The sequence below is a fragment of the Aulonocara stuartgranti genome (genome assembly GCF_965226115.1).
Source record: "Aulonocara stuartgranti genome assembly, chromosome: 16".
Classification (NCBI taxonomy): Eukaryota; Metazoa; Chordata; class Actinopteri; order Cichliformes; family Cichlidae; genus Aulonocara; species Aulonocara stuartgranti.
This window is the reverse complement of record NC_138952.1, coordinates 37950589-37968168: the sequence shown is the minus strand read 5'-3', so window position 1 is coordinate 37968168 and position 17580 is coordinate 37950589. Positions and strand designations below refer to the sequence as shown.

The window sequence follows — 17580 nt, the reverse complement described above, 5'->3', positions numbered from 1 at the left end:
GTTTGACCTGCTCCCCTCAGGCAGGAGGCTCCGGTCCATTCGCACCAGAACCTCTCGCCATAAGAACAGTTTCTTCCCCTCTGCTGTTGGACACATGAACAATAACCACATGATTGTCCCCGCCACTAACACATGACCCTACGCTGTGTCACTGCATCATTTCATGTTTGGCACTGATCACCACCTGCACTCATGTATATATCTTTCTACGTAGCACTCATAATTCTTATTCTCATGTATATATCTCATGTATATCTCATGCACATATCTTTCTTTCTACATAGCACTTTAATTCTTATTGTCTGCACTGAAGCACCGCAGCAATTTCCTAATGTTGTAAACCTCAACATCTGGCAATAAACCCATTCTGATTCTGATTCTGATTCTGATTCTGATTCTAAAATTAAGCAGTTTCCTATCAAAATTGCTTAATAAACATTTATTTTGTTTATTTTTATTTTATTAGTATTTTCCTTAAATGTGTTAAATATATATTTTCTCATCTAAATGTCCACTGAGCTGTGAGCCAGGGGGCGGTAATGCGCCTTAACATTGGTTGCCAACCAAGAAGAAGAAGAAGCTGTGAGCCAGGAGGGAGGGGTGAGTGAGTGAGTGATTCGTTCGCTCGCTCTATGATTCAGCACAGGAGGGAGGGGGTTAGTGAGTCCTGAGTGATTCGCTTAAGCTTATGATTCAGCACAGGAGGGAGGGGGTTAGTGAGTCCTGAGTGATTCGTTCGCTCTATGATTCAGCACAGGAGGGAGGGGGTTAGTGAGTGAGTGAGTGATTCGTTCGCTCTATGATTCAGCACAGGAGGGAGGGGGTGAGCGAGTCCTGAGTGATTTGCTTACGCTTACGATTCAACACAGGAAGGGAGGGGGTGAGTAGCTCAAATGTGTTGTTAGCATGTTAGCAGAGCGATGCTACTGTGAACCGAGGAGCTATTTTCTTGATGTGAGCTTCTACTCAGGGTTTTTTCTTCCAGTTCAGAGCAGAAATGCTTTTGTTAAGAAACTGGCTGTTGTTTGTTCCCCCCGCAATTTTAATTATAAGCTAGATATATTTCTACTAAGCGAATTAGTTTGCTAACAGAAACAGGGATGAGTCAGTGAGTCAGTTGGGCTTGTGAGTCATGATTCACGAGTCAGTAAAGTGATTCTCGAGTATTGAACGATTCGTTCACGAATCGAACATCACTAAACAAGACCAGGTTTCCAATGTCGCCTGCTCTGGTCCCTGGAAGACCATTGACTATGGTTGCCGGTGTCTCTAGCTTCACATGTCTGAGAACAGAATCACCAATTACCAGAGTTTGACCCCCGATGGGTGTGTCGCCGAGTGGGGAAAACGGTTAGACACATGAACAGGTTGGTGGTGTACCTGGGGCTTCTGTTTAAGACTATGCTTCCTCCTCACTGTCACCCAGCCGCCCTCTTTCCCCAGCTGCTTGGGGTCTGCCGGGGAACAGGGAGCGAGGCCTACGCTATCTTGGCTGCACCGCTACAGGGGCCTGGCTAGCTACGGGTGAATGAAGGGTGCGAAGCCGAGTCTCCTCCAGAGCTGCAAATATGCTACATTTGTTACAGATATAATTACTGCTAAAGGAGGCCGAGGAGTAACTAAACATCTGACACAATGAGCAAAAAACTGCAGGACGGACAGGTGAAGAGGCCATGGTGCTAGTGAGTTGGCTATGAGTTAAGCTAAGCTAGCGAAACAGTAAAGACTCAGTGAGTGAATACTTTGGCTATAAATTAGGGAGTGAGTACACAGAAAGTGTGCTTCGGATGAAGCACGTGAAGATTATACTATGGAAAAAATGTATCTTACGGTTTTTAATTAAATTGCCAAGCAGATAAGCTACTCAGAAACACCACTGTGTTTGAGCAGGAACAGGAAGTGATACTCTACCGCAGAGCGAGTTAACACCAAGTGACAGTGCCACCCAAAGGAGCCAAGCAAGCCACCCTGTCCCTCTACTCATTTTTGAATACAGTGATTAATAATCACACCATAGTCACACCAATAACTACGGATTAAATACCAAAGCCCAATATTTATGTACTGAAACCAACTACTCCCACTTGGCAGCGTAAGTAAACATGTGTGTTTAATTTTTCCACTGATTAATTTTTTAGTACTGACTGTGGTTTTTTTTGTTGTTTTTTTTACTGAGTTTGTTGCAAATATTCAGCTTAAAAACACTGTCTGAATAATTGTTAATGAGGTATGTTCACAAAGAAACAGCTCATATGTCAGCAGAACTGTAGAACTGAAAAATGTAAAAGTAGAACTTCAGATCCCGAGTGTGTGAGGACAGAGATGGATCAGCTTTATTTCAGATGCCTTGATGCATGCTCAATCATCCAGGAAAGTAAATCTCCAAAAGTTGATTCTGTTCATCTGGATGCAGCGTTTTCAACGGGAGAAACGTTTTGTCACTCGTCCAAGTGACGTCTTCAGTCTCAGCTGACTACAGGTTTCCCCAAACTTATAAACAGTACATTTGCACAATGACTGAAACCAGCCCACTGAATGAACAATGGGCTGGGAGGTCAGTTTCTTCATCATAATTATTCAAATTCTCATGACCACTGAGGGAACAATCAGCCCACTCCCGCACCTGGAAATGTACGAAGGTCTAAATATTTATCCAAAGGGCTCACTGAAGATCAGCTGATTTCTACGGGGCAAAAAGTACTTAAACTATTTCAGTTACCCACTATGACCATTGCTGCAGTGCAGGATGAACAGCACTGATGGGGCTCTGATATATTCATGTAATATATTATGACAGAAAGTGCTACAGACTGCTTTCAAAGTTTCATCCTCTGTTAAGTCTAATTGTTGAATGTTGCCATTGTGTTTCTTAAATTTGTACAGTCTTAGTTTAAGCAGCAGGATCAAAGCCATTCCTTTGATCCTGACCACCTCTCCAGCCACTCTGTGCTGGGGGAGGTTTTATTGTAGATACATCCTATCTGAAAGATCTGTTTCTTTCGATGTAAGCTTCCTGGGTTTATGACCCTTTGGTCAGCAGGAGGTCAAACACACACACACACACACACACACACACACACACACACACACACACACACACACACACACTTACAGAAGTTCACACATATACATTTACATACAGTGCCTTGTCTTTGTAACCAAAGGGGGTTGCAAGGGGAGGTGCTTTGTAAACTATTGTTTGAAGTTTGTCAATAAAAGGCAGCGAGAGGAGGCCATCATTGGGGTCTTTGTCGTGCTGGACACAGATGAGAGGCCTCCCTTGCGCAAGTAATGGATCGATCGACTGTCTTGTTTTCTTCATGATGAATAAGTCTCTAGAATTAGCAGGGTTTGTGGAAACACAGACCCAACATCCTCCACAGCATGTGTCCTGATCAGCAGGCTCCTCTTTGGCTCAGTGTTAAAGTAATTATCTGATTATTCCTGTGAAGCAGTGCCAGAAGCTGCATTGCATTTCCACAGTTGATTGAGATTAAGCCAGACTGAACGTGCAAGCATAGCAGATTGGGCTGCAGTTCTGCTGGACCATGACCAGGAAGAGATGCAGCTCCAACAGACATCTCCAGTACAGGACTAGAGCTTTCCCAGGCACTGAGCAGGAAACAGCACTGAGGTAAGACACGCTACACTGACTATAATGCATGAACATACCTGAACTCTTATACTTAATTACATATTAGGGGAAAAGTTCTTCTCCATTATTTATTGGGTTTTATGAACAGGACAAGAACATTAATAAATTCCATTTATTAAATTAGAGTTTACAGTGGAGGGACTACGGTCCTGCATTGGAGGTCTTTCAGATTATTTAACTTCAAGTTTGTAATATGTGTTTGGCATTGCAGCCGAGTCCAGGCTAAGAAAACTTAAGTTCCACTGTGAGCTGGAAGAGTCACAACTGCGAAGGGTGAATTATTTTAAGCGTGACGCGAACAAGTTCTAAATCTTCCTCTCGTGCACACTGTTAAATCTCCCAATTCTTTTGATCGTTGGGCTGAAGGAAGGACAATACTCGGTGTATAAATGCTCAATCAACAATCTTTTATTCCATACAATTCAACACTTTATGAGCATAAACCATCCGGATGGGAGATGAGCGCGGGAGGGTGTCCGCCTGATCTCAAAGCGTCTGAGCGTTCCTCACATTCTTATAGCTTCAGCCCCTCCTCCACCTAGTCACAAAGCCTAAACATCCACATTCTTTCTCTCTCAGTAAGTCCAAGTTATGACCTCGGCTTCCTGTGCAGTCTGTCCTGTTCTTTTCTAGTCAGACAAATAAGGTGATGACTCTCTGAAAACAGTATTTCTTATAACTCAGCAGTATAATGCATCATAAACAATATCATTCATTCACAATAAATCAGCAGTCTAGTGTAATACAACTCAGTTTAATAAGTGTAATAGTTTCACCTTCTTCTAAGTCAGGAGAATAATGCAAACTAAAACTACATAATGATTTCACAATCTTTAATTAGGGGTCTAACGTGGCATAAGATAATATAATAATCTCACAACACATACACATCCACACACATGTGCACCTGTCTAAAGACAGATCTGACTTAAACTACAGTCATTTGATTAAATGTTTTGATCTGAAGTATAATAAATGAGGCTTCTGCTCTTTAAACTGTTGTCTCATATTAGCTCAACTTAAACAAATTATATTCCTGCCATCTGTCCTAAAATATCTGATCTCAGGGCCCACACACATCCGTTGCCTGACGTTGGTGTGGATCTCCAAGCAGCTTTGCAACCCATTGAAACCCTTCTTTCATGCTGTGTCTGAATTATTAATTACATATCTGTCATCACTGATGGTTTCATGGATCTTTCTGCTAGTCTCCTCATCAGATTTTCCACCTGATAGAAAAAGATGGTGGGTGTTGGTTCGGAAGGAGAGACATGAAGCCATATTTAAATGACCACAGAGGGAAGCAGTACTTTCCTTAGTGGTCATGATTTGTGGTTGCAGGAAGTGTTGAGATGCTGACTCAGCTGATCCTAGGATGGACTGCGTTGCTAAGCAGCCTCCCGTCGGCTGCTTCCTCTATTACAACAAGTGAGTCAAACACTGGATAACAGTTAAGTCCATAAACACTAACACTTTCTTGCCTCCTAAGGTAAAGCACCCACCTCAGTGAGTTTCAGATTAAACCATTAAGATGTGATTGATACTTCAAATGGCAAGGGCCCTTCGTGGTCACACGACAAGTAGCGGATATTAGGTGGTGTGGTCGAACAAGGGAGGGGCCACACAGATATATCACGTTGACCAAGGAGGTCAACGTGATATATCTGTGCATGGAGAGAGGCTGAAAACACTTCTGTGTTGAGCCTGGTGAAGGAGAGAGCTGAGTTGGGGCCGGAGAAATTAATCAAAAATATTGAAGTAACTGTCTGTTAATGAGCATTTCCCCTACCTGGCAGCTCCATCTTGAACGTCCTTTATTAAATATATCCCCTGTGCAACTTTGTACATGTCCAAACCATCTCAGCCTTGCCCCTTTGTTTCCAAACTGCTCAGGCAGAACTGTTGTGATGAACTCATTGTGGTGTGAATAAGGCATGGCGGGACCACAAATTGTAATTTTGAGCCATTTATTTACACCCAAGCTGCCAGCTGCACATCACACCACAAGACCACTCATAACCCTGCTTTTCCGTGATTTAATGCTGCGGCCGTGACCTGCATCTCCAAACGATACATCATAGCAGGTCTCACTAACATCTTGGACACCTCCCCTTTCACTCTTGCTGCTATTGTTCTGTCACAAATCGCCCCTGACACTCATCTCCACCCACTCCACCCTACCTGCTCTTTCTTCTTGAACACTCTTGTGCACTATTGCCTTAGATGGCTGACTTCAGGTATGTAAACTCATCTATCCTTATTACCTCTCTTCCTTCCATGTTCACCTTTCCACCTGTCTCCCTCTCGTTCACACTAGAGATGGCACGATACCACTTTTTTATGTCCGATACCGATATCATAAATTTAGATATCTGCTGATACCAATATGAATCCGATATAGTGTATTTTTTAATTGTTTATCTGCTGGTTTCCTCTTTCTGGTGTAAAGTGAGCCAAAAACAAACAAGAGAGACGGAGTCGCGACAGAAGAGCCGATCAGATGATCATTGATCAGTTTTATGAATGAAGTAGCAGCAGGAGAGGGAGAGAGAGAGAGAGGCAGTTGCTCCATATATCGGTTGTTAAGCTTAACGCTGGAATGCTTTTCTGGCAGATCAAGGACCTCAGTCGCCTCAAAAAATAGAGACGACTCTGGCCCTTCCTGTAAAGTGCTGTGGTGTTTTTAGCCCAGTCCAGTTTATTGTCAATGTGTACTCCAAGGTATTTATAGTCCTCCACAATGTCAACACTGACCCCCTGGATTGAAACAGGGGTCAAGTGTTTCCTGGTCTTCCTGAAGTCCACGATCAGTTCCTTGGTCTTTGCCACGTTGAGCTGCAGATGATTCTGCTCACACCACGTGACAAAGGAGTCGACCACAGCCCGGTACTCTGTCTCATCATCCCTGCTGATGCATCCAACCACCGCAGAGTCATCAGAAAACTTCTGAAGATGGCAGGTCTCTGTGCAGTGGCTGAAGTCTGTGGTGTAGAGGGTGAAGAGGAAGGGGGAGAGGACAGTCCCCTGTGGTGCCCCTGTGTTGCTGATCACCTTGTGTGGGAGACACACACACTGTGGGAGACGTACATATTGTGGTCTTCCTGTCAGGTAATCAACAATCCAGGACACCAGAGAAGCATCCACCTGCATCGCTGCTAACTTATCACCCAGGAGGGTCGGCCTGATGGTGTTGAAAGCACTAGAAAAGTCAAAAAACATGACCCTCACAGTGGTCGCCGGCTGGTCCAGATGGGTGTAGACACGATTGAGCAGGTAGATGATGGCGTCCTCAGTTCCGAGACGAGGCTGATAAGCGAACTGAAGGGGATCCAGATGTGGTCTTACTATGGGTCGCAGCTGGTCCAGGATGAGCCTTTCCAGGGTCTTCATGATGTGGGAGGTCAGTGCCACGGGCCTGTAATCCTGGGGGCCACTGGGACGAGGCGTCTTTGGTACAGGGACGAGGCATGATGTCTTCCACATCACCGGGACCCTCTGCAGACTCAGACTCAGCATAAACAGTTTATGAAAGACTCCACACAGCTGGGGGGCACAGGTCTTGAGGACGAGGGGACTCACTCCGTCTGGTCCAGCAGACTTGCCTGAGTGAAGTCTCCTCATTTGCATCTCAACCTGGTATTGAGTGAAGGTGATGGGTGGGGGAGGGGTGTCAGGAATCTCACAGGAGGCAACATGTGAAGAGAGAGGCTGGCACAGTGGTGTGGCTCTGGATTCCAGGCTGACTGCAGGTGAGGTTGTGGGGGTGGGAGCAGACACTGTGGTGTCGAATCTATTGAAAAACAGATTCAACTCGTCGGCTCTATTCTCACCTCCCTCAGCTCCCCTGCTGTTGGTTGGCCTGAATCCAGTGATGGTCTTCATGCCCCTCCACACCTCTCTCATGCTGTTCTGCTGGAGTTTCCACTCCAGCTTCCTCCTGTAATTGTCCTTAGCCTCTCTGATCTTGTCCTTTAGTAACACCTGGACCTTCCTCACCTCCTCTTTATTGCCCCCTCTGAAAGCCCTCTTCTTGTTGTTGAGGAGGGCCTTGATGTCCTTAGTCACCCACGGCTTGTTATTTGGGTAACAATGAACAGTCTGAGCTGGAACAATGGAGTCGGTGCAGAAAGTTATGTAGTCTGTGATACACTCAGTAAGCCCATTGATGTCCTCGGCGTGAGGCTCACAGAGTGTCTCCCAGTTGGTCACCTCAAAGTAGCCCTGTAGTTCCGCTATTGCCTCCTCTGACCACCTCCTAAAATTTTCTCTCCCCTGGTGGGACAGTCCACATATTGTTTGAATGTTGTTAGTGTATTGTCCAGTGATACATGGTTGAAGTCACCCGAGATCACAATAAAGGCACTCGGGTGCTGAGTCTGTAGCCGAGCTATGGCAGAGTGGATAGTGTCACATGCAGCTGTGGGGTTAGCAGAGGGAGGAACATAAACAGCCACCAAGATGACGTGAGAGAATTCCCTGGGTAAATAATACGGCCTGAGTCCAACAGCACACAGTTCAATGTCCGGGCAACAAATCTTTTCTTTGATTGTTATGTTGGCAGGGTTACACCACTGGTTGTTAACTAAAACAGCAAGCCCACCTCCTTTCCGCTTACCGCTAGCGATGCTGTCCCTGTCCGCCCGAACAGTGTGGAAGCCTTCCACGGAAGCATTCTCATCGGGAATGACCTGGTGCATCCATGATTCGGTGAAACACATCAGGCTACACTCTCGGTATTCCCTCTGACTCCGTACGAGTGCTGAGAGCTCGTCGATTTTATTTGCCAACGATCGCACATTTCCCATCACGATAGACGGCAGACACGATTTATAGCTCCTCCTCGCTTCGAGCCTCCGCTGTCTCACCGTCTCCTTCTTTCTTCTCTTCTGTCCTTGACCTCTGCATCCCCGATGTGTTTTCCTCCAAATATCAGCTGGTACTTCTGCGGGCCTGGCCAGCGAGCCGGCCGGCATCAGGGCGATCAGCTCATCTCTGGAGTAAACAGTCCGTCCTCTCTTGGCTCTCTCTCTCTATTATCTGCGTTCTTGAGAGCCACAAAGAGTCAGTGAGACTCTTTCTGACCTTCTCCATTCTTCTCCATCAACACTCTCAAAGCAAACATCACATAGAGCTCTTTCTTGATAGGGAGCCACACTGCTGCTCACTGATTGTCACCTCTCTTCTCAGCCTAGCTTCCACAACACTTTACTTTATCTTCATAGTATGTGTCATTAACTTTAACCTGTGTAGTTACTAGAGCTCTGCATATCACCCTTGCTCTTGAACATCAGTTCCAGTGCCTTGATGCATGCTCAGTCATCCAGGTAAGTAAACCCCAAAAGTTGATTCTGTTCATCTGGATGCAGCATTTCCAGTGGGACAAATGTTTCGTCACTCATCCAAGTGACTTCTTCAGTCTCAGCTGACTGACATTACATTTTAATAATCAACGAATTGACCTCCCAGCCCGTTGTTCATTCAGTACTGCTGGTTTCAGTCATTATGCAAATGTACTGCTTATAAGATTGGGGAAACCAGCAGTCAGCTGAGACTGAAGACGTCTCTTGGATGAGTGCCGTGTTTCTCTCACTGAAAACGTCCAGATGAAAAGAATCAACGTTTTGGGATGGGTACCAGTACATTTCTTTTCCATTCCTCGGGCATGAGGACTGTGGTGAACAGTCTGGTTAAACAGCCTAAAAGGTCTGCTGCCCTCTCTCCTAGAAATCTGCCAGCCACCTTTCCACTCTTCATTCTCTTCACAGCGGCCCACACGTGTGCAGGGCATTAGCAAGGAGGAAGTGTGGGCCGCTATGAAGAGAATAAAGAGTGGAAAGGTGGTTGGTGACTGCACATGCAGCAGCATGACTGCTGTGCAGACAAGTCAGACAGTGAAATATACAAATCAAGAATCAATGCCCCACAATATTTAATGTCTGAGCCACAGAGCCTTGATCATAGGACCACTCTGGATAACATGATGTCATGGATGGTACGTAAAATCAAAACACAAGATGTGATTTGTTTTAGAAAGTGTTTTTTACTTCACATACTGCCTAAAACCGTCACTATGTCATGATTATAGATCTGATTGATCTCAGTGCCCTCCTTTCCCAGAATGCACAGGGAACACAGTAATTAACATGATTTTTGTACTCTCTGCCTGTGCAGGATTCCCATCCAGCAGAGGCAGCAGGTGGTCAGTTTCAAAATGTGAAGTCTTCATCACTCCTCCTCTTCCACCACCTATGTTTCCTCCAATCAAATGGAAAGCAGAGCTAATGGTGATGATCTCCCTCCTCTCTGTTACCCACAAATTAGCTTTGTTTTAAAATTATTCCTTCAAGACTTTCTTCAGGAATAAATGTTTCAAACCCTTTAGCCTTTAGCCCAACCTGTAGCACCCACATTGATTCATTCAAAGAAAGAAAAGGTGTGAGAATTGAAGCATGATGTAAAAGAACTCGTTTTTTGTAATTTCTCTGTAACTCTCCAGGTTGACATAACAGAACACATCACAGGACCTAAAGGAGAAAAAGTATGCAGGACCATCTTTTTACATATTTAACCCCCCCCCCCCCCCGCCATATGTACTGTTACGGTAATGGTACTGTTACTGTTGCAGGGCTGTAGGGGAGCCAGAGGATCGAAGGTACAGTGTAAGACAGTTATCCCATCTTTTCAGGCTCATAAATACTGCATGTAAGATGTCATGAAAGCAAAAGCTAACTGGTGAGTGTATTTCAGGGTCAGCTTGGTGTGTTAGGTCCAGAGGGAGAAGGTGGAATGCAAGGAGCCATGGGACAGCCAGGTCAAAAGGTTATACAAAGTCCGTCCATACAGACATACACCACAACACTGACTGCATGGTCACTACATGGTCAAGGAAAGACTTGCTCTGATCAAATAAAAACAGAAATTACTATTTAATTTAAGAGCTAAAAAGAACTAAAATGAGGAGAAAAGAAGAAGTTCTGGTTTCTTCTTGTTAAAAGGGAGTTTTTCCTTCCCACTGTTGCCAAAGCGCTTGCTCACAGGGGGTCATATGATTGTTGGGTTTTCTCTGTATGTATTATTGTAGGGTCAATATAAAACGCCTTGAGGTAACTGTAGTTGTGATTTGGCGCTGTAACGAAAACTGAACTAAAATGTCAGGAGTGTAAAAGTAATGGATAAAGAGACCTAACATGTAAAATAGAGAATTGCAGAGAATTGAAACAGTGGTGAAAAAATGAAAAAGAAACTCTTTGTGTAACACAAAGTTCATGTTTTCAGTAATGCGACTGTGTGACTAAGAACTCTGAGGTGTGCATTTATGCAATAATAAAGTCATATCCTGTATTTGTAAAGCTATGACTAATAAACGGGTAAACAGCCTGTATTTGTATAGTGCTTTACTAGTCCCTAAGGACCCCAAAGCGCTTTACACATCCAGTCATCCACCCATTCACACACACATTCACACACTGGTGATGGCAGCTACATTGTAGCCACAGCCACCCTGGGGCGCACTGACAGAGGCGAGGCTGCTACTTACATATTTACATTAAGGACAATGGTTACTATAAGCAGAGTACTGTACAGTTATTAAATTAAATAAAAATAACTACAGATAAGAGGCAAAGCAGGTTGTAGTGTGAATCGGTTGATTAAATTATTGCAGTTACAGCGCAGATGGACTGACAATGACAATTGCCCCAATACAATTCCCACTGCACCCTGCACGTGACACTGAGGCACTTTAGGGTTTTTTTCTTTGGCCCAAGGTCCCTGATGAAAATAAAAAGCTTCATTTACGGACATACAGGGTGGGGCATTTGTTCTTGGTTTGCTGTTGGCTGCCAGGGTTGATTTTGTTATTAATCATGGTTGTAATGCTTGTGCTACCTGTTATTTCTTGTGCACACCAAGGTCTTTCAATAAGTATAAAAGACTCATCTTATACAGTTTAGGTCATTGTGACACAAGACCCAAACACACACGGGTTATGCTTAGTGTCTTTTATTTTGGAAATAACCTTTGGCACCTGCCTCGGACGCAGCCACTCCCTCCCAGCATCATCTGCTCCATCTCACTGTGGGCACACAAGACATCTCCCTCATTAACACTGTCCCGTACACCTGTTGCCTCTCCTCCTCCGTGCCGCCCAGAGTTCACTATGTCACCCCTCCTCTGCAGCAGGCCAGCAAACCACGCCCCCGCCACAGTCATCCTTTAAAAAGGGGCAAAGTTTCATGTTTTTACAGGAAACACCGAGCATAGAAAACATATCACTAACTTGATTTCTCAGGTGTATCAGTCGCCTTTCCATCCAAAGTCAGATAGGTTTTAAGAATATTAGATGTGATAGACATCATCAATGTTCCATTTATTGAAATAATGTATAAATCTAAATGTTTACACAGTGAAAATATGAGCTGATATGAGTCAATGTTTCCACAGGGAGAGAAGGGAGAGAGAGGCTGGAGGGGCCTGTATGGAGATATAGGAACTCCTGGGATGATGAAGGTACATTAAAGGCTGGATATATTATTTATATGACTAACCAGCCAGTAGCCATAGTATATACTACCTGATTTAGGACACATCTCATAAACTACATTAAAGACTGTGCTGAATAGATGAGTTCGTCCTGCCCACATGCAGACATATATGTTATTCACACTCATCCCGACTCCTGTCTGGAAACCAAACAGCAGTTTCCCATTTGTATTTTGTTTTAATGCTACTGATACTAAGCTCCTTTGTGTGTTTATGTAGGGCAATAAGGGGCAAAGCGGATTCAGTGTAAGTGTTTTTTCTTTTTTTACTGTTATACATTTATACATATGTTCCGATGACACTTGCTATTTTTATTGTTCAGGGTGATAAAGGTGTCAAAGGAAAAACAGGCCTGGAGGGAGTGAAGGTGAAGAAATCAAAAGAAGAAAAAACATTGCTCCTGTTAGACATTATGTGACTGCGTTGGCTGATGAATCTGTGCGTCTCTGCAGGGGGAGCGTGGCATCCCTGGAAACCCAGGACAGAAGGTGAAGAACTGGCTGAGACACATTCGGTGAAAATCTCTGGCTGTGCAGTATGTTAAGGCCATTCTGTTGTGCTGGTGCAGGGAGACCCAGGCCAATGGGGCGCTGCAGGGAAAAGGGGGGAGGAGGGATCCAGAGGAAAGCCTGGGGACAGGGGGAGCACGGTAGGCACGAAGAATGAAACACAGAGTGTGTGCATGGTGGGAAACCCTGCAAGGGGTTGGCAGTGCTAGAGTCGGAAGAATGACACACAAGTGTGTGTGTGTGTGTGTGTGTGTGTGTGTGTGTGTGTGTGTGTGTGTGTGTGTGTGCGTGCGTGTGCGTGCGTGCGTGTGTGTGTGCGTGTGTGCGTGCGTGCGTGCGTGTGTGTGTGTGTGTGCGTGCGTGTGTGCGTGCGCGTGTGTGTGTGTGTGTGCGTGTGTGTGTGTGCGCGTGCGTGTGTGATATTGTTCCCGTTGCATTCATGCCTTTTTGTTTAAAGAGCTGCCTGTTGAAACAAAAGCTAGCTGTGAGGTAGGCGTTTACTAAACGTCTACTAACCGTGAAGTTTTGTACCGACTTCATCCTTTGACACACACACATATCTGAAAAACTGCTTAGTAGATTCATATATTTAAAAAGGCACCTATTTTCTAAATATCATTTTGTTGATGTGAAACTTCTTACCTCTCACTGTCCACAGACATTTGCTGCTTGGTTACCTTTAATAGGATATAGCTGAATGTAAGAAGTTTGTACCTCAGTTTGTCTGCTGCATGCAAACCAAATGAATGGAGTGATCACTGTGTGCAGGGGCCGAAGGGATCTCGTGGGCCCAAAGGGTTTCAAGGTCATCTTGGTCATGCAGGGCGTCATGGTCAGACTGGAGAACCTGGACTTCCTGGACAAGGTTTGTGACAACACGTGTATCAGTTTTGATCTACTTTAAAGTGCATGTAAATATATAGTCATGATATTGGTACAGAAGATGAAGATTTATAAAGTTGTATTTAAATTTCATTTCACCAGAGAAGTCTGATTGAGGTTAGGAACTGCTTTTTAGACAGTGACGGCATCAGGGAGGCATGAAACTGTGCTGAAGAAACTATGTTCTGTAATGTAATGATTTATGTTACAGAGAATACTCCCATCTACATCTCTACACGGTATAAAAATGTATATAATTACTTTTTGTTTCTTTGATCACGCCTTATTGTGTGACATTGTTTTTTCCAGATGTTTGCACAACCACTAAAGCCACAAGAACCATTTTAATGCTGCAGGTTTATATAACCTGTAATAATCCTTTCATGCAGCGTAATAATCGGTATAAAACCACACTTTAGTTCACACTTCATTTCATCACTGTTTACATGTTTAAACAAAAACTTCCTGGAGCGTCTGCAGTTTATCCAAAACACTGCAGCAAGGCGAACCATCGAAGTATTCACACACGTGACACCGCTGCTGATACAGCTGCACTGGCTCCCCATCGAGTCCATTTCAAGATTCTGGTTCTGACCTTCAGAGCTCTTCATGGACAAGCACCAGCTTACATCATTAAAGGTCTGCAGCCCTGTGTCCCCAGCAGCTCCCTGAGGTCATGTGATCAGGGCCTACTTGTTATTCAGTGTACAAGGCTGAGAACTGAGGGAGACAGAGCTTTAGCCCCTGTGGCTCCCAGACTGTGGAACTCTCTCCCACTGAGCGTAAGATGTGTGGACTCGGTAGTTTCTTTTTAGAGCTGCATTTTGTCTGTTTCTGTTTTATACTTTGTCATCCTTGTGTCAAGCACTTTTTGATCTTTTATCTAGAAAGGTGCTATATAAATAAAGTTTTACTTAGTTACACATTATTTAATAGGGCAATGTCGTTCAGGCCAACGACGCAATCATGGAGCAGTCATACATACCCAGAAAGGATAAAGCTGTGACATGATGGCCTTGTTGAAACCACTTAAAATATAAACTTGTTGGCAGAAAGCTGATTATGCCTTGTGTTTTCTTAGTGTATATCCTACCAGGCATGGAGGGAGAAACAGGAAACCCAGGTCCTCCAGCCACATGCAACTGTTCACAGGTTCAGAGCCCACAACGATTGGTGGACAGCGTGCACACGGTCAGTGTCACACTCTGGTTAAACTGTATTACTCTGCTGGGGAGTAATCTTTACACCATCTCATCCCAGTGCATTTTTTAAAGCAAGACTTTTGTTTTATTGGATCTGAAAGAGTGTGGAGCAGCACACCCACAGCAACACAGACAAATGGACCAGAATTCACACATGCTAGCTTACCATGGACCTTCTATGAAATGTGATTCTAGCTATGATGACCCAGCAGCTCTGGATTCCTCATTTTGAAACCACTGCCACCAGTAAGCTTTAAACAAGTCACAGAATAGTTCTGCATGCCATGAGGTTCATGTGCTTGTTCAGTTACATGTTCAGTTAGGCTGTAATCGAATTTCTAATTTGTAAACAAAGCAATTCTTGCATGACTGCTCGTGTTGTGACAGCTGTCAATCAAAGCGGCAGTAATCCTTGGTCCAAACACAGGAGCTATAAATGTTTTCACCCCACGTGCAGTTGTCATGACGAGGAAAACAGCTGGAGACCTGGACTTTGTACCGTTGTGGAAACAAATCCTTTTGACCTCAGCAGGCTCATGTGTCACTCTGCAGGTGTTTGTTGCGGATGGAGAGAAAGCGATGAGAAGGCTGCGCGTGGAGAATGTGATGGTGCTTCGCACGGACAAAAAGGCTCTGTACATCTACACTGAGTCTCAGTGGATCAACGTATTGGTAACACACAGCAACAATTGAATGGAAACACAAGATCCAACACACAATACACAACTGTCTGATGTTTAATGAAGAGTCTCTGTGTTGCTCTCTGTCCACACAAACACACGATTTGAGTGTTTCTTCTTCCACATACTGAAGCTTTAAATTATTATTGATTATGATAATGATTATTCTTTTTTTTTTATTTTGGCAACAAGCACAAATCGGTGTAGCCCATATATCAACAGCTACGCAGCTCGAAGTGGGGGGCAGGCTTTATTAACAGTCACAGTGTCGTCTTTTCTGTGTGTTTTCCCTGCATGGAGCAGCAGGATCCCCGACACTGACGGCATACTGAAGCTGAACCAGACCTCCAGCCTCAGCTGTCCATTAGCAGCGTCTGACCAGCTCCTCTAACATTTACAAGCATTCCCTTGGATTTGTGTGACCACTCTAATATGACCTATAAATATCCTTTTGTGAAAACTCGAGCTGAAAGGTTTTTTCCACCAAGTTGGTGTTGTGGCCTGATGAGTGAGGGAAGGATCATCAGCGTTGTCTAATTGTCCATCACAGACTGTTGGTCACTGAACATCCTCGGGATCACCCCTGCAGCAGTTCTAACTTTAGTAATCACCATCATTTACAAAGTTTACATGTTATATTTGATAAGATCTGACAACTGAAAGCATAACGTCATCAGGACTGTGCTGTGTGACTCTCCTGAGGTCACAGAGTAAGGAGGCTCATTTCCTCACAGACACAAACAGAAGTCACTTAAAATAATGTTCCTGTATCGTTTACCTTTCCAGACCTGGAAGCTATGCCTGTCTTTTGTCTCAACTGATGATTTATGCATGCATCATTTAAAAGCACTTAAACAAGTCTTCATCATAACACACCAAAAGGAAAGTGTTTCTTTCTTGTGATGCTGCAGTGATCCACCTCCTACAAAGAGCTCAATAAAAACAAATACTTTGTCTTACCTTGTTGTGAACATGCTTGTTTGTTTGCTGCGATTAACAACCTGCTCTGCCACCTGATCTGCAGCCACACCTACAGTGGGGCAAAAAAGTATTTAGTCAGCCACCGATTGTGCAAGTTCCCCCACCTAAAATGATGACAGAGGTCAGTAATTTGCACCAGAGGTACACTTCAACTGTGAGAGACAGAATGTGAAAAAAAAATCCATGAATCCACATGGTAGGATTTGTAAAGAATTTATTCGTAAATCAGGGTGGAAAATAAGTATTTGGTCACCTCAAACATGGAAAATCTCTGGCTCTCACAGACCTGTAACGTCTTCTGTAAGAAGCTTTTCTGTCCCCCACTCGTTACCTGTATGAATGGCACCTGTTTGAACTCATCATCTGTATAAAAGACACCTGTCCACAGCCTCAAACAGTCAGACTCCAAACTCCGCCATGTCGAAGGACACCAGGAAAAGTATTGTAGACCTGCACCAGACTGGGAAGAGTGAATCTACAATAGGCAAGCAGCTTGGTGTGAAAAAATCAACTGTGGGAGCAATCATCAGAAAATGGAAGACATACAAGACCACTGATAATCTCCCTCGATCTGGGGCTCCACGCAAGATCTCATCCCGTGGGGTCAAAATGATCATGAGAACGGTGAGCAAAGATCCCAGAACCACACGGGGGGACCTGGTGAATGACCTGCAGAGAGCTGGGACCAAAGTAACAAAGGTCACCATCAGTAACACACTACAACGGCAGGGAATCAAATCCCGCAGTGCCAGACGTGTTCCGCTGCTGAAGCCAGTGCATGTCCAGGCCCGTCTGAAGTTTGCCAGAGAGCACATGGACGATACAGCAGAGGATTGGGAGAATGTCATGTGGTCAGATGAAACCAAAGTAGAACTTTTTGGTATAAACTCAACTCGTCGTGTTTGGAGGAAGAAGAATACTGAGTTGCATCCCAAGAACACCATACCTACTGTGAAGCATGGGGGTGGAAACATCATGCTATGGGGCTGTTTTTCTGCCAAGGGGACAGGACGACTGATCCGTGTTAAGGACAGAATGAATGGGGCCATGTATCGTGAGATTTTGAGCCAAAACCTCCTTCCATCAGTGAGAACTTTGAAGATGAAACGAGGCTGGGTCTTCCAACATAA

General features: G+C 44.4%; 1 protein-coding gene across 4 annotated transcripts; it reads left to right on the top strand.

The window, feature by feature from the left end:
- Window positions 1-436: 436 nt before the first annotated feature.
- On the top strand, window positions 437-16428 carry LOC309690699 (uncharacterized protein). 4 transcript variants are annotated; one of them, XM_082507975.1, is made up of 16 exons: window positions 437-880; window positions 3453-3634; window positions 4997-5083; window positions 9827-9939; window positions 10152-10193; window positions 10281-10307; window positions 10403-10474; window positions 12098-12163; window positions 12416-12442; window positions 12519-12563; window positions 12649-12684; window positions 12765-12845; window positions 13474-13570; window positions 14669-14778; window positions 15342-15461; window positions 15773-16428. In XM_082507975.1, exons 3-16 carry the CDS (start codon window positions 5008-5010, stop codon window positions 15788-15790), a joined length of 930 nt encoding a protein of 309 aa, XP_082364101.1. In that variant the 5' UTR covers window positions 437-880; window positions 3453-3634; window positions 4997-5007; the 3' UTR covers window positions 15791-16428. The 4 variants fall into 4 exon arrangements, with proteins under 4 accessions (XP_082364101.1, XP_082364100.1, XP_082364099.1 ...); XM_082507974.1 differs by lacking the exon at window positions 15773-16428 and having other exon boundaries at window positions 437-600; window positions 777-880; window positions 15342-15748; XM_082507973.1 differs by lacking the exon at window positions 15773-16428 and having other exon boundaries at window positions 15342-15748.
- Window positions 16429-17580: the final 1152 nt, after the last annotated feature.